This window comes from Cupressus sempervirens, chromosome 6 (assembly GCF_028749045.1).
Source record: "Cupressus sempervirens isolate cs-2001-9-10 chromosome 6, ASM2874904v1, whole genome shotgun sequence".
Lineage (NCBI taxonomy): Eukaryota > Viridiplantae > Streptophyta > Pinopsida > Cupressales > Cupressaceae > Cupressus > Cupressus sempervirens.
This window is the reverse complement of record NC_143123.1, coordinates 42,478,648-42,498,781: the sequence shown is the minus strand read 5'-3', so window position 1 is coordinate 42,498,781 and position 20,134 is coordinate 42,478,648. Positions and strand designations below refer to the sequence as shown.

The following is a 20,134-nucleotide window of genomic DNA, read 5'->3' as shown; positions in this document are numbered from 1 at the left end:
GCATTTTGGATCTCAGTCCTCATCTCATTCTTGAATTCCTCCATCATTTAGTCTAGCCTTCTAGGATTCCTTCTTCTAGGCAACATCCTTGCAAATCTTCAGAATCTCTTCACTTCCTCAGATTTGACGATCTGATAACAAGTGTTGATTGCCCCAAAACAATCAAGCAATCTACCAACACCTACAAAATGTTTGTTTGAAATCACCAACTTTCTCTTCAACCGGTTCACCAAGTCTTCCAGGTTCCCTTGTGTAGCCCCCTACAATTGTAGGACAAATATGCCTCCTGCCAGCCCACAACTATGCTCTCAAGGTTCACAATCTTCAAAACTTGATCTGATCAATCCCAATTGTTGAAACTTTGTCTATCATATGTATAACCAAGAGCAAATCCAATTCCAAATCACTTTGTGCAAGCCCCTTGTTGATGTAGGTTAGATCCTTGGTTTTGCCAACCCACAAACAACAAATCTACAACTTTGCCACATCAGGAACTTGGCTATGGAATCTCAAGCGCACAAACAATTCTAATACCATTTGACGTAGTCAATGAAAGAACAATCCCCTATGGAGATATCTAATCTTGCAACTAGCGATTACACATAGGAAATGGCAAAACAAGTGTAACGCCCCACCATGTGACCCAAAAGAAGTTAACCTAAAGTTTTACCAAGTTTGACAAACATTTTTTTTATAAATATAATAAACAACAACAGTTATAGAATAGTGGAAGCAATTAACATACACTCATACATCAACAACACATAAACAAGTTACAAATCTTAAGGGTCCCATGACGATGCATCACATTAAGTTTAATTAATACTAAAACCAATATATAATACAATTCACATTAAAGAATAACTACAAGTACAAATCGGCCAATAGTGGCATGTTTTGATGGTTAAGTTGTTGAGTTGTTATCCTTGCCATCAAGGTTCAAATCTAATGGGGATGAGGTCCCCCATTTGTGGCCTCACTGGTTCATAGCTCTAGGTCAAAGCGTTTACCCCTAAAAAGAAAAACTACAAGTACAAATCCATTTAAATAATATACAATTATATAAGATGCCACTTGGCAATAAACAGAATGCACAATCATCCACTGTACAAGTCGCAAGGTATGAAAGGCTGAAATAATATACATCATTAAATAGATTACATCTTCTTGTAAGATCTATGAAATCAAATACAATACACTTAGAATATAACCATCCATCATAGAAAAACAAGATAAGATAAAAAGGAACATCTCCACAAGCACATCCAACAACGGCATCCAACGGTTGGATCTCAATGGTATAAGAAAAAACACTACCACCTGACCTCGTGGAACCCAAAAAGTCCACTCCCACCACGCTGAGGAGATAGTCTCAAGTCCCAAACAAGATAACAAACGCAAAAGTCAAATCCAACATCTAAGTCAAGGAAAACCTAAAATTAATCTAACTCAAATGTACCAAGACATAAAAGACATCTAAACCTAGAGGCAACAATGACACGTAGGGAATCTATTGTGCATGTGGGTAAGTGTCATCGCACGAGCCAACTCTAAGGTTACCTGGCTAACCTTTTAATCTTTCGATCCCCTAGTGACTCTATGCAGCACTAGTATCCTTTTGTACTGACAAGGCATACAAATAAGTTAGCTCTAAGGTTACTCGGTTAGTCTTTTAATCCTTCGGCCTCCTAGTGACTTTTCTGTGGTACCAATATCTTGTTAATTCATTTTAAACCCAGTTAATGAAATGTTGTCACTTATTAAATAACCCTACAATGGGTTACATGTCAGCCTCTTTAGGGTCTTGGCCTCCATTGCAAGCCACTTCAACATGACATACATATAACCTACCCTAAGCTCAGTAAAAATCAAAAGATCACAAAAGAACACATACCATACATCAGTTCTTAAACAAGCAACTGACAAGTACTAAAAATCACTAATTGTAATCATGGATTCCACCAATACGATCATCCTAACAGGATTGATCCTAAAATCAAGTATACATAAACCAATCCATGTCATAACATGACATCACCAAAAACAAATCATTTAATCACCTTAATCCTATACAAGCAACTGGAAAGCAATCACACATAACTAATCGAAGACTCAAAAGGTTATATCAACTAGGTCACACCATTCACCTCAGTTTTACACAAGAACACTGGAAAGCAATAACAATCAATAGATCAAAACATCTCATAGAGCATACAACATCACCATGGTTGAGTATAAAAGATCGAGATCAAAACATCATCATGACATCACAAAACAAAACTCCCAAGCCTCTATTAAACATCGTAATTTGGTCAAAGTACTAAGTCAACCCCGAAATCCCAACACCAATAAATCACACATCAAAAAAAGAGTACATACAAAAGTCACTCCATAATCATTAGGTTTGAAAACATAAAAGTTCAAGTTTCACTTACAAGTGTTCAAGTTTTCATTTTTGTTCCTCAATTAGTAATCATAAATAGAGAAGTTTTGTTTTAAATTCTCAAAGAAAATTAAAAAAATCCAATTCATATAAATTGATTCCAACTTTCAAAAATAACACCCCAAATCTGAAATAGAAAGTTCTCTTAAAGAAACAAATCGAAAACCTATCTATTCAAATAGTTACAGATATAACACCCTATGATTCAATACTATTATTAAAATTTATTAAATATTATTAAATTATTAATACTAATAATTATTATCTTACTGATAAGATAATATTTTTAAATATATTTTCAATAAATAATTATTATATCAACTAATATAATAATATTAATAAAACAATAATTACTATTTTAAATTTACTAAAAACTATTATTAAAAGAAACATTTAATATGTGATAAAGTTAATATTTAATAACAAATATAAATTAAAACAACAAAATAAATTTTATTATTTTTTTTTAAAAAGCTACCCACTGCCCAATTAATTTAAAGCCCGAAAGCTGGCATTTCAAGGCATCGCTGCCGCCATCAACAGTACCTGTTGCGATGGCAGCAGGCCTGCCAACAGCGCATGGGGAAGAAGGGAGGAGATGGGGGGTGGGGAGTTTGTGGCCCCTGCCCATCCTTTAAAATTATATTTATATATATATATATATATATATATATATATATATATATATATATATATATATATATATATATATATATATATATATATATATATATATATATATATATATTATAATTATGTTTTTAAAAAAACAAAACAAATCCAAAACAAGCCCCCCCCCCCCCCCCCACTTATAAAAAAAATCATGTTTTCCAATCCGAAATATGTTGTGTTCCACAGGGACACATCCCCTATGGTTTTGGGGTCGTACCTGTATCGGGGACGAAACGGGGACACAAGGACGGATTTTAGTTGTCCCCTTTTGGGCAAATTCAGAAACGTCTCTAAAATAGCCAATTTTTTTGGTAGGAAACTTGGGGATGGCCAGCAATACCAGGGACGGTTTTGTCGTCCCCTATCCATCCCCAAAACTGCTTGCTGTCCCCTTTTTTGCAGATTATCTGCTAAAGGCAAAACGCCCCATAAAAATCTTTTTTTTTCCTAAGTTTTACTATCTACACGACCCCTAGTCATCTTAAAGACAATAAAAATATGCAACCCATATTTGGTCCATTAAAACACTAACTCTTCTAATCATTTTTACATTTGACATACTTGTTAAGAGGAAGAAAAAAACATAAGAGCAATAGTAACAGTGAGGAAAAATTGCATTTAGTATTTACGAACTATTTTAATTGGACTTCTCTTTATTTCATTCTGATTTTAGCATGATACTTGGAGCCTTTAGGCATTTTGATTTTTGCTCTATATGTATGTGATATTGTCATAATAGAAGTACTTAGTATTTGCCATTTGATAATATTCCATGTATTGATCTTCTAAAATGTCTATGCTGAATGGTTTGTCAATGTTATGATATGCATATTTGAATTCTGTCTCTATATATAAAAAATCCCCTATGTTGTTAATCGTCATCCCCTAAGGTCCCCGATACCCGTACCAGAAACACGTTCCCATACCCTAAAACATCCCCGTCCCGGAAACTCCGTGGAGCATAGGAAATATGTGATAAAAATTATCACAGTAAATTTTTACTATGGTAATCATTATTACCATATTTTTTAAAATAAATTTCTAGTACAAATCTAATAGGACAAATACGAATGATCCAATCAACGTTGCATTTTAACTTTCGATTTCTTTTCCAAATCTTACTCAATATTAATCAATCAAATCACGAATACAAGATTCGAAACACAAGTTTTTCTATCCTTCCATTTAATTACAGATCCTTTTGAGCATAAAGAGTGATAAAACACAAATGAGGGTTTTCTAAATTTCCAATTCGTTTACAGATGTTTTCGAAAACAATGAACAATAAATATGCAAACACGGGTTTCAATCAAATCTAAAACTTTTGAAAACAGATTTAAACAGACACCAAGAAGACAGGAAATTGAAGAATGGAAATCTATTGCGCAAATCAACCACAAGATTCTACCTGAATCTGATGCTAATTCGACAACGCACGGAGCAGGCAAGTATTTCCCTTTCCTTCTGAAAACCTTCTTCCCGAAAAATTCCTCCTCCAAAACCCGGCTTTTTAACAATGAGTTCTAGATCTCTAATAAAAAGTTCTCTCCTAAATTTTGGGCTCTGATTGTGCAATCACACGAGGGAACTCGCTGATCATTATCTCTTAATATTTATTTATCTTTTACACTTTTATGCACTCTTTTTGCAATTTAAAATATCTTTATTTAATTAATTTGCTTTCTCTCTTTAATTAATTTATTATATTTCAATTTCATGCATAAGCTTTATGCAATATAATTAAAATAAACTTTATTAAATTATGTTTTCTCTCTCTTATTAAATCATGAGACATTTTAATAATATATTTATTAATTCAACTAATAATATTATTCAGAATTTATTATTAAATAAAACTCTTAAATAATAATTATTAAATTAAATAAATATAAATACGCCTAAATTAGAACTTTAATAAAATCTTTAAATTTAATTCTTTTATTTAATTAATTTCTCAATTAATTAAATATTGCATTATCTTAATAATTTTCCATCAAATTAAATCATTAAATATTCTTTTATTTGATTTAATTATGATAGAAAATCATCACATACCCACAAAACCAAAAATGACAACTCAACTAAAGACAAAGGACAATATCAAATTCCAGGGTTAAAATCACGAATTCACGTCACTTGACGAATTCGGAAAGGTGAAACTAACTCAAATACTTGTCCTATTTTCTAAGACAATTGGCTTAGGGTTTAAGATTTGGACTCAAAAGTTATCTCTCTACTTATACCATTGAAATACTCTGATAGGGTACACTCATCCTAGCAATTCAGGAAAGTAGATACCCGGTACCTACAATCTGCATAAAATCCACGCATGTGCAAACACATATATTCTAAACTAAACAAGTAATGGCAGAAAGTGGTGCATCATGTAGATTTCAACTAGCAAGTGACTACTAATGCCTTCCTCAACCACATCAGAAATGTCAAACATAAAGAAAACATACACACACACCATACACATACAAGTATGGGGTAAGTATTCATAGAAATCACATAAAAATCATTCATCTAACTAACATCATGAAATAACTAGAATCACTGCATACAATCATCATCAAAGTATAATCATGCATACATGAAATAACTAGTACTAAAGTAACTCAACACATATATTAACTGAATATGAAATACAATTAATCAATTCCAGTAATCTAGCACTGCTAATCATAAAACATAATAATAGAACAAGCCTAAAAGAATTTGGTCAAAACAAACCAGAAAAGTCAAGTAGGGGTAGGCATTACAACAAGATAATAAATAACACCACCAAATTTAGAACAATAGCTTTCAATTATCATCAAGTTGGCCTGCAAATGCAGACTACAATTTTTTTAACAGACATGCCTCATTACTAAGGACATAAACCTTATCCTTGATCTTCACTAACAAATATAATGGCTCTCCTCATTACCAACTCCTATCTGAATTGCCCCATCAACAACAACCATTAACCTACCTGTATACATGATCATCAGCCACAAGTCAGCTTATCCAATCACCAATCACCAAGATATAGAAATATATTACATCAAATAGGTCAGGGCCCAAATCCATAAGAACACCCCCCAAATACATATATCATGATGTGTGATCACGCATGGAGGTCGGCCACATGAATAAGTATAAAATCAATCTGTTGTCAGGCTTGGCATAGCATGAAGCTCCTTCACGAGCCGAATCTTGCCAACATAGCCGTTAAAACAGGATACGTAATGTAGGAACACACCAATCATAAGATAACATTATCCAAAAACATCAAATTGAATTCAAAGCTAGAAATAGGATCTCCATGATGTCTACAACATGCCATAAGGATCACATAAGATAGCAAACCAACTGGAACGACTACTACCTAGAACACAGGAAACTTCCCAACTGGAACAAAAGACAGATAAACAAAAAGGAAATCTTTTTGGATGTTTGCAAGATTGCCAACTACCCAAGGATGCTCCTACATCAATAAGTAGCCTTCATCTTCTCGGTTTAATATAACACTATTTACCATAACAATTTTGCCGATTTAAAATAATTGGTCGATCACTTTCTTCAGCCTGTTAGCAAAAGTTTCAGCTACAATCTTGTAAAGGGTGTTGCATAAGGAAATAGAACTTTAGTTGGAAAAGGAAAGGCAGCCATCTTTGTTGGGAATCAAAGCGATGATTGTATTATTCACATCTCTAACAAACTTCTTTTAACTGGGTTAGAAAGTTGGTGAACAGCTCAACCCAAAGCAGAATCAGTAACTTAGTCCCTTCGCAATGTGATCTTATCTTCAGAATCTCAGATAATTTGGAATGGCTCCAACATATAAGGATCTTGGTAAGTTAATAGTGTATTAGCTTTTTGTATCTCCATGTTATGCATCTAGCCGTTGGTTGCAGCAAGGGCACTTCCTGATTTTGTAGCCCTAGCTATACAATGCCACCAATTACTATAGAAAATGTAATATTAAATTCTCTTCCAAAGTTATGACAGGAGAGAAAACAGTAATTTGGTTAGTCCACTTTTGGAAAAGACAAGTACTTTTTATGAAAGACAATTGCTTAACAGTATTTACTTTTGTATCTCCATGTTGTGCCGTCAATTAGCATAGAATATGTGACATTAAATTCTCCACTACTGCTATGTAAAAACAGAGAGAACCAAGTTTATTAGTATGCTTTTGGAGTAAACAGTAATGTATTAATTTATGTTTTTGAATAAACTGTGCAAGGTTACACACTGTATTCCAAAAGCATACTAACCATCCTCATTAAGTGGAAAAATCATATGAAGACCAACTTATCATGTGGTACAGAAATTCTGTACCTTTTCTGCACAATAAAAAAAATTTATAAAGTCTATTCCAAAGCATATTAACCTTCTCAATGGACAGGAAAAATCATGAAAAGGTCAACGCATCATTTGATACATACTTTGCACGCTCCAATGCTTGCTCTGCTTCAAAACGCTCTCTCCAGGAAAGGAATGTCTCCACTGTTACTATCTCCCCATGTGGTGTTATTACCTGAAAGAAAATAAAATCTTTTTGTTTAATAAAGAAGCACTCAGAAAAGATTCACTGTTAGCAGCAGGTATAAGACTTGATATTAACATTGAAAATCTACAACTCAAAAAACAAAGTTTTGAATGCTACATGAGATTACAAAGTAAACCACAGAAGCCTGGTGAAAAGCAATTAAGTCACCACTTGAATCCCATCAATACCATGGTTCAGAACAATACTTATCAAGTTCATTTGGAGATGGCAAGATCAAGAATTAAAAACCCAGAGGATATACAAAACGACAAGAAACTTGATTTCTTATGCCAATATGATACAACGAAAAATGCATGAAGAGTAATTTAGGAATCAAATATACAGTCTTACTTGTTATCATCACAGGTGCAAATAGGAAAACAGGACTTCCAGAACCTTCCTATAGCCAACTTTATAGTATATAGAAGCACATCAAATTTTTGAGCAAGCTATGTTTAAGTTCTACACTTCCAATTTGTGAGTTACATTTGTCCCATGTTTCATATGCTATAATGCTACAAAGAAAGTTTAACTTTGATGAAATAGTAGTATGGAACACCATATACAGGACATCGCAACTGTTGAACATTTGAAAGCTCGCAGACCACTGTAGATCTGCTAGGATCGATTGTTTTGTGATGTAGTCAGAGATATTTTGACTGTCCGTGTTTCAATAAACTGGCTGCTATCGAGCAGGCTTATATAAATATAAAACCAGGTCTGTGTTATTCTAATGGCATTTCAAACAGACTAGTGTAACACCAATTATAGTCCACAAGAAGCCCCCAGGGTGTAGAGAGATTGATAGATTATTCAAAGACAAGAATATTAGTTGAGTATTAAATTCCAAGCAATACTACTCGGAGTGGGGCTAGCCTCTGGCTTGGGAATTATAAAGGTGGTGTAGCACACTAGTGTTCATGTGATAGTGAGTCTAGTATCAATTCTACCATTTATAATAAAACAGAATTAAAGTTGGCAGGAGAGCATGTAGGAGATATAGAAAGTAATGTCAATAAACAAATAGCATCCAAAAAAGATAAGGTTAAAGGTCAGAATCTGTAACCTCCAAGTGAACTGACAAATAATTTTTTGAAAGAAAAGAAAATATAGATGACAACTTCAAATTTATTGTTGACCCATACTAATAATCAGCTAGAACACTCTATTGAAGAAATGCACTATCCACTCCAAACCTGCCAAAATGTTCCACATATTATGAGTAATAAATCCAAATACATTACGGCCTATATGCATAGTGTTATCAAGCCCCAAGTCCTAGATGGAAGTTATTAAAATAACTGTATGCTCAAATCTTATAGCTCTTAATGAGGCCTCCCTTTTATTCTCATGCTCCATGTTATTCGAGATCAGAGTTCACTAATCCACTATTTGAGCTCTTACACACTGCAGGCTCACTGATTATTTTACCTGGTTTATTCTTGATAATGTTTGTTTCTATATTTCTCTTATCAAGAATAACCATGCAAAAAGAACAGATTGGTGGTGATGATGGTGGGTTTAAAAACCTTGACAGCTGTTGGGAACCCCTATCTAGGTAGAGCTAGAGGTGTATCATTGCATACAATACTCTGCTTATCCAAACTAATCTAAAGTGTGATCAGTGTGGTGCTTAACCTAAGGAAGCTAAGAGGCTTTCTTTATATCACAAAGAAAATGGCTGCCTATGAGACCTATCCCCTATGGAAAGTCCTTTGCATACACCTGATGCAACCTGATCCAACTCTATAATAGGTGTTCAAATACCCTATCTAGAGGTAGAGCTAGAGGCATATCATTGCACACAATACTCTGCTTATCCAAAATAATCTAAAGTGTGATCAATGTGGTGCTCACCCTAAGGAAAGCTATGAGACCTATCCCCTATGGAAAGTCCTTTCCATATCCTTACTTGTGGTCACTTGAAGTGACCCATCAAGTATGCCCCTAATTACCATGTCTTTCCCTTGAGATTTGAACTTTTGCTCCAAGGACCAGTACTTTTGGAAAAACATTGCAAGGGAAACGCAACTACTGTATATACCCAGGACCATGTGTGTTTCCCCAAGTCCCACAACATAGAATTTATCACATACAATAGAATCTCGAAGGGATAACTTGAGCTATGACATTTCTTTGGTGCAAGAGATAAGGAAATAAAAACCATTAATCACGCCAATATTGAACCTTGAGATATCCTCCACCTTCAATCTCCTCCTACCCACAAGGCTCTCATTGGCAATTGAGGGTGGCCCCACCATGAATAAGCACAATGGTTTTTTTTCCAAATAACTTTCCACAAAATAAAAAAGGGTGATATTGCAGTGCTTTTAAAAGAGTTGAAAGTGTCCCTTCACTAGTGTCGATATCATCTCCCACCAACTACTTAAGCTTTCACCCTACAATATTCTTTCGTTGCGTATTCTTGTTCTAGTTTATCAATCTTAAAACAAGACTCTTTCCACAAAACAACTTTTTCGTTATGAACTTGAATCTAGTTTGTTTATCAACTTTTTTTGCCCCAATCGTCTAAGATGTAGCTCTCTGAGAGTACGAATTATATAGTTATTTTTCTAGTTTCTTTTGGTTGAGATAAGATAAATTTATTAATGTCCAACAAAAGACCACAAAGAGGGTCCAAGGGACTGTCGAAACAAAGAAGCCATCCTGCAGCAAGGACACCAAACAATACCCAACAGGGGGGGAACAATAATAGAAAGTTAGAAACAACAAACTACAGGCTACCGCCCAAGGGCAATAATGAAGAACTCAAGAACCAAAGGGCAAGCCGATGGGCAAGTAGAAACCCCAGACCAACCCTGATGACCTCTAGAAGTGGAAGAGGAAAGTTGTTGAGTAGAATCCCTACGAGGTCTCACAGATCTGGAGAGTTTAGAGGTGGGCCCAAAAAGACGCTTGGTGACACGCGCCAGAGAGATTGCCAATAAGAAAGAGGTGATAAGCTAACTGGAGTATTGGCTCAGAGAGGACTGAAGCTAAAGCTGAAGAGAATGATCCTGCAACCTCAAGGCTTCCTGAAGATAAAAAGTCAAGTAGTGTTGGTCAATGAACCTGAAGAAGGTCAACAAGGAATAAGTCTGCTTGAATAGATGAAGTATGTCTTAGACTTGACCTCCTTCATGCTGCAAAGATGGAAAACTTTGTCTTCCCTAGCAAGGTGATGGTCAGTCTAGATGCGTAGCCTGTGCGAGCCAACCCTGAAAGACCCAACGTAGTTATAGAGAGAATACGACCAACATTGAGAAATGTAAGGAGGGTGGACAATAATCCCATCCTCAATCTCTAAAAAGTTCTTTGCATAGAAAGCCATCATGCGGCAAAGCCCCCCACGAGGGTTGACCCATGTAGTTTGGATATACTACTTGTAAAAGTTTCTCCTGACGAGCATATTCAGCCCTTGCCTAGCAGAGGGGGCATGAAGTGGGGCATCCTAAGACATTGAGAAAGGAGGAATACAATCACTCTCAATTCTGATTGAACTCAGAAAAGTTGAGGCCTGAGTGAATTATCCACAAGCTCGGCTTGAGGAAACATAAGTCATAATAGCCTCCAGAGTGGAGTAATCAAGGTAGAAGTATCTGTGGCAGCCCTCCTGAGAGTCCCTAAAGCCCCTAAAATGGTGCAAGAACCAAATGAGGTCAAAGATGGTTCCAAACCTGAATGGGTGGGCACCAATCTCCACCAAAATAATACTATGAGGAGTGACCTATCTACATCTAATAATGTGTCGAAGAAGCAGGGTTTGAATCTACTCCATCGAGGCCTAATTCAACTCTAGCAAAGAGGACCCCCGAATAACAGAGCAATAGAGAGTCGTCGGTCTAATCAATTTATCCATAAGAGTCATCTTGGATGTGGTGTCTTGGAAGTGGTGTGGAAAACACGGTCTCTCAAGAAGGGCCAAAGGACCATACCCTTTGTTGATATACGGCTACAAGGCCAGCCTCATGCTAAAACAAGGGCCAAAAAACTTAACCCCTAAATAAGTATACAAGGAACCTATCTCCACCCCAGCACCCTAGAAAAAGAAATAGAGGTAAGAAGTCTTAACATTATCGAGAGTCGCAACAAGAGACAAGGCCATCAAGAAGTCCTTGTAAACCTTCCAAAGAGGAAACAAGGAGGACCACATCATCCACAAAGAGCAAGATAGAAATCTTAACTTGGTGAAGGGCATAATTGTCCCTAGGGAGGGAGTGCACACGAAGAAAATCCTCTAACTCATTAATATAAATCCCTAGTAAGGTGGAGGGCAAAGGACAACCCTACTTCAACTTGATGGCGCTCCTAATGAAAACTGAGACCTTGCTAGGGGTCTTGATACGACCCACAACAGTCTCATAGTCTCACGATGCCTACAAAAAGAGTCCTCGAAATACCAATGTCACACAATCTCCGGAAAAGGTTGCCCTGGGCATTGAATCAAGAGCTTTGCAGAAATGCACAAGGCACCAATAGACCTTCAACGAGCGACAACACTTCCTTGAAGACACTGATCCAACTCACTTAAGAGAAGAATGTTTGAAACTATGGCATACAATTTTGAGAATGTGTGGTTGATCAAGATGGTTCTGTAGAAATTGGGATTTGAGGCAAGGCCCACCATGTGGATCGAATAAATAATGTGTCATGACCAAGAAGGGGGGGAGCCCTATGCAAACAACATAGCTGAAGAGATCAACGTGAAAGGGACGAAAACCGTGATGTTGTGCTTGAAGAGTTCTGATTGGAACCCTTCCGCATTCATCGCTTTGTTATCGTTCATGGAACGAATAGCCTCTCTAATGTTAGCGCATGCGAAAGGATGGTAGTAGTGGGGAGGTCAACAAGAATGGAAGGCTAGTCAGGAATATCATAGAGAGTGGAGGTGTGGGAGGCAAGCGAACTATGGTCCAACTTGGGGAGGATAAAGGAGCAATGGGGGAAAAGGGTGTGCCAGAAGGACTTGGGAGAGCAGGTGAGCAAGGTGAGAAGGGCATCACAAGATTGAGAGATGAAAAGATGCATCTTAAGGCAAAGGAAATGTGGTGGGACTTATTCGACAAGGGGTACGAAGCAGAGTGGCCAGTGAAGGCAGGGCACAAGGTGCGGTGAAAGGGTTTGCAATCATCATATACCGCATGTTCATAGGGTAGATGTTCACACTTGATGAGAGGGATCATGGATTAGTGCGATGGTGGAAGGCAAGGAAAGCGGCTCCGGAATGGAAGTGGAGGGCAGCCAAACAAGCCTCAAGCGCACGAGACGGTGGAGGAATGATGGGGGAGCAGCCTCTTGAGATGGTGGTTGAAAAGATCCACGTCATCATCATCAAAGAAATGGGAGATATGGGTGGAGGGGTGGGAGGGGCAGGGGGAAGGGGAGTGGAGGGGCGAGAAGAAAATTTACTCCTCAATGTAGATGTCTTAAGTGTCAAAGCACAACTAATGTTATTCAATATTTTGTTGCATATTCACTAAGATTCAATAACATAAAGATCCATCAAAGTTCGTTGTCTAATTCTAGAAAGCTCCTTCAAGTACTCGTCCTCATCCTTGTATCCAAGCAATCCATAAATCATTGATTGAAATCCTCAATATTATTCTTGTGACTATGTCGTTGTGCGACTAAATCATGGCATCACCAATCATATGCAACTACCTCTGAATGCAATGTAGCAAATTGAATGATATCTTCATCCCCCATAGTGTTGACTCTTTGAGTATAAAGTAGGTTTGCAGCTTCTCCGACCATGCCTGAGCAGAAAATTTACTGCTGCCATTAAAGGTAGAAGCATTTAATTTGTTGACCTTTGTTGCAATTCTCTCCTTCCATCATTCTAAATTCTACTATGGGATTTTCTAGCCTAAATCTTCTTCTACAGTTCATCAAAATAATGAGTAAAACTTACTATAGCCTTGAAATTCTTTTATTTTTCTTCATACTCGAGAAAACCTTAGCTAATTCCCCTGGAGTAATTATCTCAGCATCTGGTTGTCTCTCATTAAGAGAGTACTAAATTGTATTATTTAATGTGTACTAAAAATAGAAAGTACTTGCAATCAAAAAATTGATGGCACTTGAGACTGCGATCACAACACCTATCATAGCTGGGTACATCTCTCATAAAGAGAGTACTACATTATAATATTTAATATGTACTAAAACTAGGAATTAGTTACAATCAAAAAATAGATTCCACCTAAGACACCAAGCACAACTGCCTGAATTGAAGTTCACTACTAGCTATAGTTTACTTTATTATTATTATGATATCCTAACCCCCACAAATGACCAAACTAGATGGATCTAAAGGCTCAAAGTTATGAAACGCAATATGGCTCCTGATAGGTATGAAAAACAGAAATATCTGCACAAGCAATTTTCATGATGCATATGATAAAGATATGCAAAAGAACAAGAAGAAAATGCTTTACTACAAAGTTCTCAATTGGTTTGCCTATCTTTTAAGATGATCAATCTCACATTCAGAGTACCATGGGGCCTCAAAGGAATAACAAGTGAATGCTATGAAGACAAAGTCTTCACTGAAGTCAACCTCTGTATATGCTGAACCTCAATTAGAATGGAGACACCTTAAATTCTGCGTTGTTGATACGTAGGTGGAGAATAACCAGTAAAAGTTTTGCAAGAAGGAACATCTATCACTGAACTACAAGGTACACCTATTAATGGTGCCATAATACCATCTTTTAGTCTTCAGATCCCTAGTTTTCTATCTGGACCAAAATTCCTCCAGTGTAGAATGGAAAATAAATTAGGAAGTTTGTACACACTGCATGACATAGTGCCTCAAGCAATTACTTTACCATAGTTCCCATTATTAATAATGCAATTCTTTCAACAAAATTCAACAGGAATGTAGGGATATTATTCTATAATCTAGCTAGCAAGGGATAAACTTTTGTTCAAACCTGTAACATACTTGACACGTCATACTTAAAGCTCGGGACCATCATTGAGTGTGATGTCATGCCCATAATTTCTTACCCAAAATAAAACATAGATTCTTTTAAGGGAAGGCATTATTTAGATAACTATTTTCTACTACAAATTTTCAGATCTACACTAAAAGGAAACAAAACTTTGTTTAACTAATTTATTTAAACTCGAAAGAGCATTAGATTTAGATTTCCATTTTAAAGTCTTTCAAATATAAATCTTAATAAGACATAGAACTATTTCTAAGGTGTATTATAAACATTCTCTGAACGACATAAAATGATATCTATAAAGGGTTTACTTATCAAGTACACATTTAATATGTAGAGATTTTAGGAGTTCTAACAATGTATGTCACAAACAATTTTTGAAGGTGATCATATCCCATAAGAAAAATGATGTATTCTATGATGATGATCTACCATAGTCTTTATTGTTTGGTCTAATTCTTATGCAATTTTGTTATGTTAGCAATTTTTTGTTCAATCATATCAAGTTTGTTTGCCTTTTTTCAAAAGCATCTAATTAAATTATATTGTAGACAAATTAATGATCCTTCTAGTCCTTACTTGGTTGGGACCTTACATGTGATTTTGACGTCAACTATCCCTTTCATCGTGTGTGACTTGTTGTCACCAAGCCATATAGAATTCCTATGACTATCATCAACACTTAATTTGACATAGCAATCATTTTAACAGGCATCTGCATGCACCTGAATAAAAGAACCAACAATTTTTTTGACTAGTATTGGAAAAGTTGTAAATTTGAACTCCTAGTAATGGTTTATGTGCCTAATACATTTCTATCACAAACAATACTTGACCTCTAGTAACCAGCACAATCAACATTATATATATATATATATAGAGAGAGAGAGAGAGAGAGAGAATCAAGGACTTTCACCAAAAACATCAGTTACCATTCACAAGAAGTGATCATGCCAAAATGAACAGCCATGCCTGATGATATCCTTAATGTTTCTACACCAAAAAAATTCCTCATACACAGCTCCTTCAAAACCAGACTCCTTCACCATGCATAGCTCTAACAATTACCAAACTTCATCATGCACAGCTCTAACAAAAACAGACTTATGCCTGCACCGCTCTATCTCCTTAATTCATTACCTTCAATCCTCAAAACAGTAATCCACTTTATTTTATCAAATCTGTAACATGCTAGTGTCTGAACCAATACAATTTTTTTCTGCAACCAATATTTCAGCTCAACTAATTATTAACACTGCCCAGATAAAACCAATTTCACACAGCACCAAAGAATCATACTTTAACTTCAAAAAAACAATTGCATCAGGCTCGTGTCCCCCAAAAAGAATATCGTTGTTCTCAAAACCTCAAACATATTGTAGAATAATACCTCATGATTCTTACATTGTTCAACCATGCTTGCATGTTTTTAACAACACATGTTCATCCCTCAATTCTTTATCCTTTATGTGAAAAAATGTTCGACTTCCAAGATATCCACCCACACACTCACATCTTCCACATTTCATACAACTATTCAAAAATAATGAACCAAGACACCTTTACATATCTTAATATAAGGAAACAGTCACCATCCATATGGTTCGACTATCTTTGAAAAGCAACTACTGAAGAAGACCAACTATGATGGCTCAACAGCAAAAATTAATGCTGTAAATAAAAATTTATTTATATTCCACCCTTCAAAAATACCCATACCCTGCAAGAATGAATGACGCTGATGTTTTTATTGTCATATGGCTCACAAAAGATGTAAGCACACTACCATAATCACTCAATTACTTTCTAACAAAATGGCTTACTCAATGCATTCGGCATCGGCACTTTTTATGTATATCAAACAATTCCATCATAATAAATTATAATATCAAATAACTCCAAGTCTAAAAAGAAGATAAGATTAGATAAATTTAATAATGTCCAACAAATGACCAAAAAATGAGTCAAAAGGACTGCAAAGAACAAGACTAGGAACCAGCTCACAGAAAGGGAGTAAAACTATGTCTAAGGAAACAAAGCAAAAACAAGAGAGAAACTGAAAATCTAAACAAACAAACCAAATAGAGCAAAAGAGAGGCATTGGGTCAAATCAGGAAACCCTAACGCCACTAAGAGGCCGAAACACCAGAAAAGAACCCATAGGTAGAGGGGCAAGACAAAGATCTAGGAGGGACCCTGGGCTGCCTCTGAGAAGTCTTGGAGGAGGATTGTCACTACTATGGGAGGTCCTAGAGGAGGTAGGCCACTGCTGAAAGGAGCCCCTACAAGATTTAACAGATTTGGCAAAACCTAAAGAGGGACCAAGTTGATGCTTGGTGCTCCAAGCCGAGGGGAGCCTAGCAAAGGAGGTGATGAGCTAACAAGAGTGCAGCTACGCAAGAGCCTGGTCATGAAATGAGAAGCCTACTAGCTTCATGGAGGTAGAGTGCAAAACAACTTTAATTCATAAATTTGAAGGTGGGGGGATCCTAAGGCTCCCTGAAGAAACAGAAAAACCTACCTCCCCCTGATCTCATAATAGATAGGACAAAAAAGTACGAAATGCTCCTTGATCTTAGGCTCTAACGCTACAAAGTTGGCAAACCATGTTCTCCCTATCCAACTTATGATCAGCCTCAATGCGAAAGTTGATGGGATTGGGAGGGAATGGAACCAAGTTGGGATAGGTACAGAGGACAAATGATGATCTTGTCCTTAACCTTTGGAAAGTGTGTTGCATAGAACAGCATGTTTGGGCAAAGAACCCTATAGGGATTAAGCCAAGTAGTGTGAATGAACTGTCTATATATGTCGAAACCTAATACACCTGATTAGCTCCTGCCTAGGGGGAAGGAGATGAGAGGGTGCCCCAAGATAATACTGGTAATGGGGGGGGGGGGGGGGGGGGGGGGGGAACAATCAAACTTGGTACCAATATAACCAAGAAGGGTAACCACGAGCCCTCTTAGAGGAGGTAGAAGCAGCAATAAAATTCGAGGAGCAGTAGGCGAAGTAAGGATATTTGCTACTCCCCTTTGAGGAGTCGGGAAAACCCCAAAGCCAACCTAAAAACCAAACTAGATCAAAAATGCCATCAAGCCTAAAAGGACAAAGCCTCAAACTCTGTGAGAATAATGTTATGCAAAATAGACTTCTTGCACCTAATAATACACTGAAGAAGAATTTTAACCCACTTTGCAGAAGCCCAATTAGTCTCCAAAAGGGAAGGTCCACAAACAATAGAACTATAGAAGATGGTATGTCTAATAAAAGTGCCCATGAGGGTCATCTTGGACATGGTGTCCTGAAAGTGATGCCAAAAACATTGTCGCTCAAGACGGGCCAAGGAACCATACCACTACACACAACTGAAGGGCGGGTTTCATGCAAAACCTAGAGTCAAAGAACTTGACCCCCAAGTATGTCTTGCTCAAAGAAATCTCCACCTCAATGCCCCTGAAGTAGAAGTGAATGTGAGAAGTTTGGAGACCATAGAAGACCATAACCTTAGGCTTCTCCCGTTTAACAATGAGATGTCACAGGTCGCAAAAGAAGTAAGACCATCCAATTATCTTTGTAAACCCTCTACAAAGGAGGCCAAGAGAACAACATCTACAAAGAGTAGAATCAAGATCAAAACCTAGTGGAGGGGACAACCATTGTCCACTGAAGAGTACTGTTGAAGAAAATTCTCTATTTCATTAATGTAGATTCCAAACAAAGTGGGGGATAGGGGTCAGCCCTACTTGACCCCAATGGTACTCCTAATGAAGTCGGAGAACCCACAAGGAGTCTTGAGATGGCCAAGAACCTTCTCATACAATCTCATGATAACAGTCAAAAGGATCTTTGAAATGCCAATGTCCTCGAGTCTCTGAAAGAGGATTGACCTCAGGATAGAATCAAACGCTTTGCAAGAATCCAAAAAGCCACAATACACCTTTGAGGAATGATAGTGAGCCTCCTCAATAATAGCACACAGAGTCAAAACATGATCCATAGTATGGTAATATGGTCTAAAACAAACCTTCCATCTGGCATGGATTCCCTATTGGTCCAAATCCTTGGAGACAAGAGTGCGAAGAGCAATAGCATACAATGTGGATGTGTGGCTAACCATAATAGTCTTGTAATTATGGGATCAGAGATTAGCCTCGCCTTATGGATAAGATGGATGAAGTGAGGTAAACCAAGAGGGGGGAAACCATGTGTGAACCACATGATTAAAAAGGTTTGATAAGTAAAGGCCCAGAATAGGGGAGCCACACTTGAAGAACTTAGCTTGGAACCCTTCCTCATTCATTGCTTTGTTTCTATGAATGATTATAACTACATCCCTGACATTCATACAAGTGAAAATATCGCAATGGTGAAGAGTGGTTGACCTAGAAGAGGGGTTGGCAAATCATATCTAAGTTGCACGGGTACCTCCCCCCCCTCCGAACCACGAACTGGTTCCCGGTTCCAAGTTCGGGTCGGTTCGATCTTGGTTCAACCAGGGTCCTTTTTTTGCAGGCCTGGTTCGATATGGTTCGAACCCGGGCGAACCATGTCCAAAAATTTGAACCAAGGTTGAACCCGCGGCTACGAACGTCATTTTGAATAATTTATTTGCAATTTTGGATTTTTTTTGGCATCCATGTAACCTAAAAAGGTGTTATTAATTGGTTTTGTGCCCTCTCATTGTCATTTGATGTTTCTAAATAGGTTATTTTGCCTTGAAGGAGACCACATAAGTTTTTGACCAAGCATTCGATTGTACAAGGAGGAGTTTGAAGATTGATTTGTTGGTGTTCTTCAAGTGTTTGTGCATCATTCATACACATTTGCAAACTTGCAATGGCTGCAAAAGGACCAAAAGGTAAGATCTTATTCCATTTGCTATTGTTTTTGTTCTAGTTTTTCCATTTTTTCATTTCTCTTTCAATCTTCATGTGTTCTTGAATCTTTTTCATTATTCCAAAATTTGTCATTTTCTTGCATATAGATTATGAACATGAATCTAATTTCTTGCCATAGGGAAAGGTTCGAAAGGAATGTCATCTACCTCTTCATCAATAGGCAACACTGAACAAAAAATGGAACCCAACTCTAATTCTCCTCTATGGAAGTATGTAGACATTATAAAACCCATTCCAGGAGGTGGTGCATTCCGTTGGAGATGTCGAGGATGTGGTGTAGAAAGAAATAGTTCTTATTATCGTGTGGTAGGTCATTTATGTGGTTATACTGGAAGAGGAGTCAAGAAATGCCCTGGCAAAAATGGTGTCCCTATACCAAATCAGACTGTGTTAAAATATATTGAAGAGCATGAGGAAGCAGAAGAGAGAGAAAGATGCAGGGCAATAGAACTCAATACTAGTAGCAATAAAAGTAAAAGAGCAAAGGGAATGCGGCCCCCCTCAGATGTTATAGTAGAAGACCACCCTTTCTTCAATACTGCAATGGACACTGACACTGAATCTGTCCCCATTGTACACCAAAGAAAGGGGCCACTAGAAACTTCTTTACAAAATAAGGCCCGGGAAA

The 20,134-nt window shown here is 37.0% G+C and overlaps 1 protein-coding gene across 9 annotated transcripts in view; it reads right to left on the bottom strand.

The window, feature by feature from the left end:
* Positions 1-20,134, bottom strand: part of LOC149551019 (Ubiquitin-conjugating enzyme family protein) — a 226,836-nt gene that overhangs the window by 66,027 nt on the left and 140,675 nt on the right. For all 9 annotated transcript variants that reach the window (XM_089786585.1, XM_089786591.1, XM_089786586.1 and 6 more), the window contains one exon: positions 7,549-7,640. In XM_089786585.1, coding sequence (XP_089642711.1) covers positions 7,549-7,640 — 92 coding nt within the window. The remainder of the gene's footprint in view (positions 1-7,548; positions 7,641-20,134) is intronic.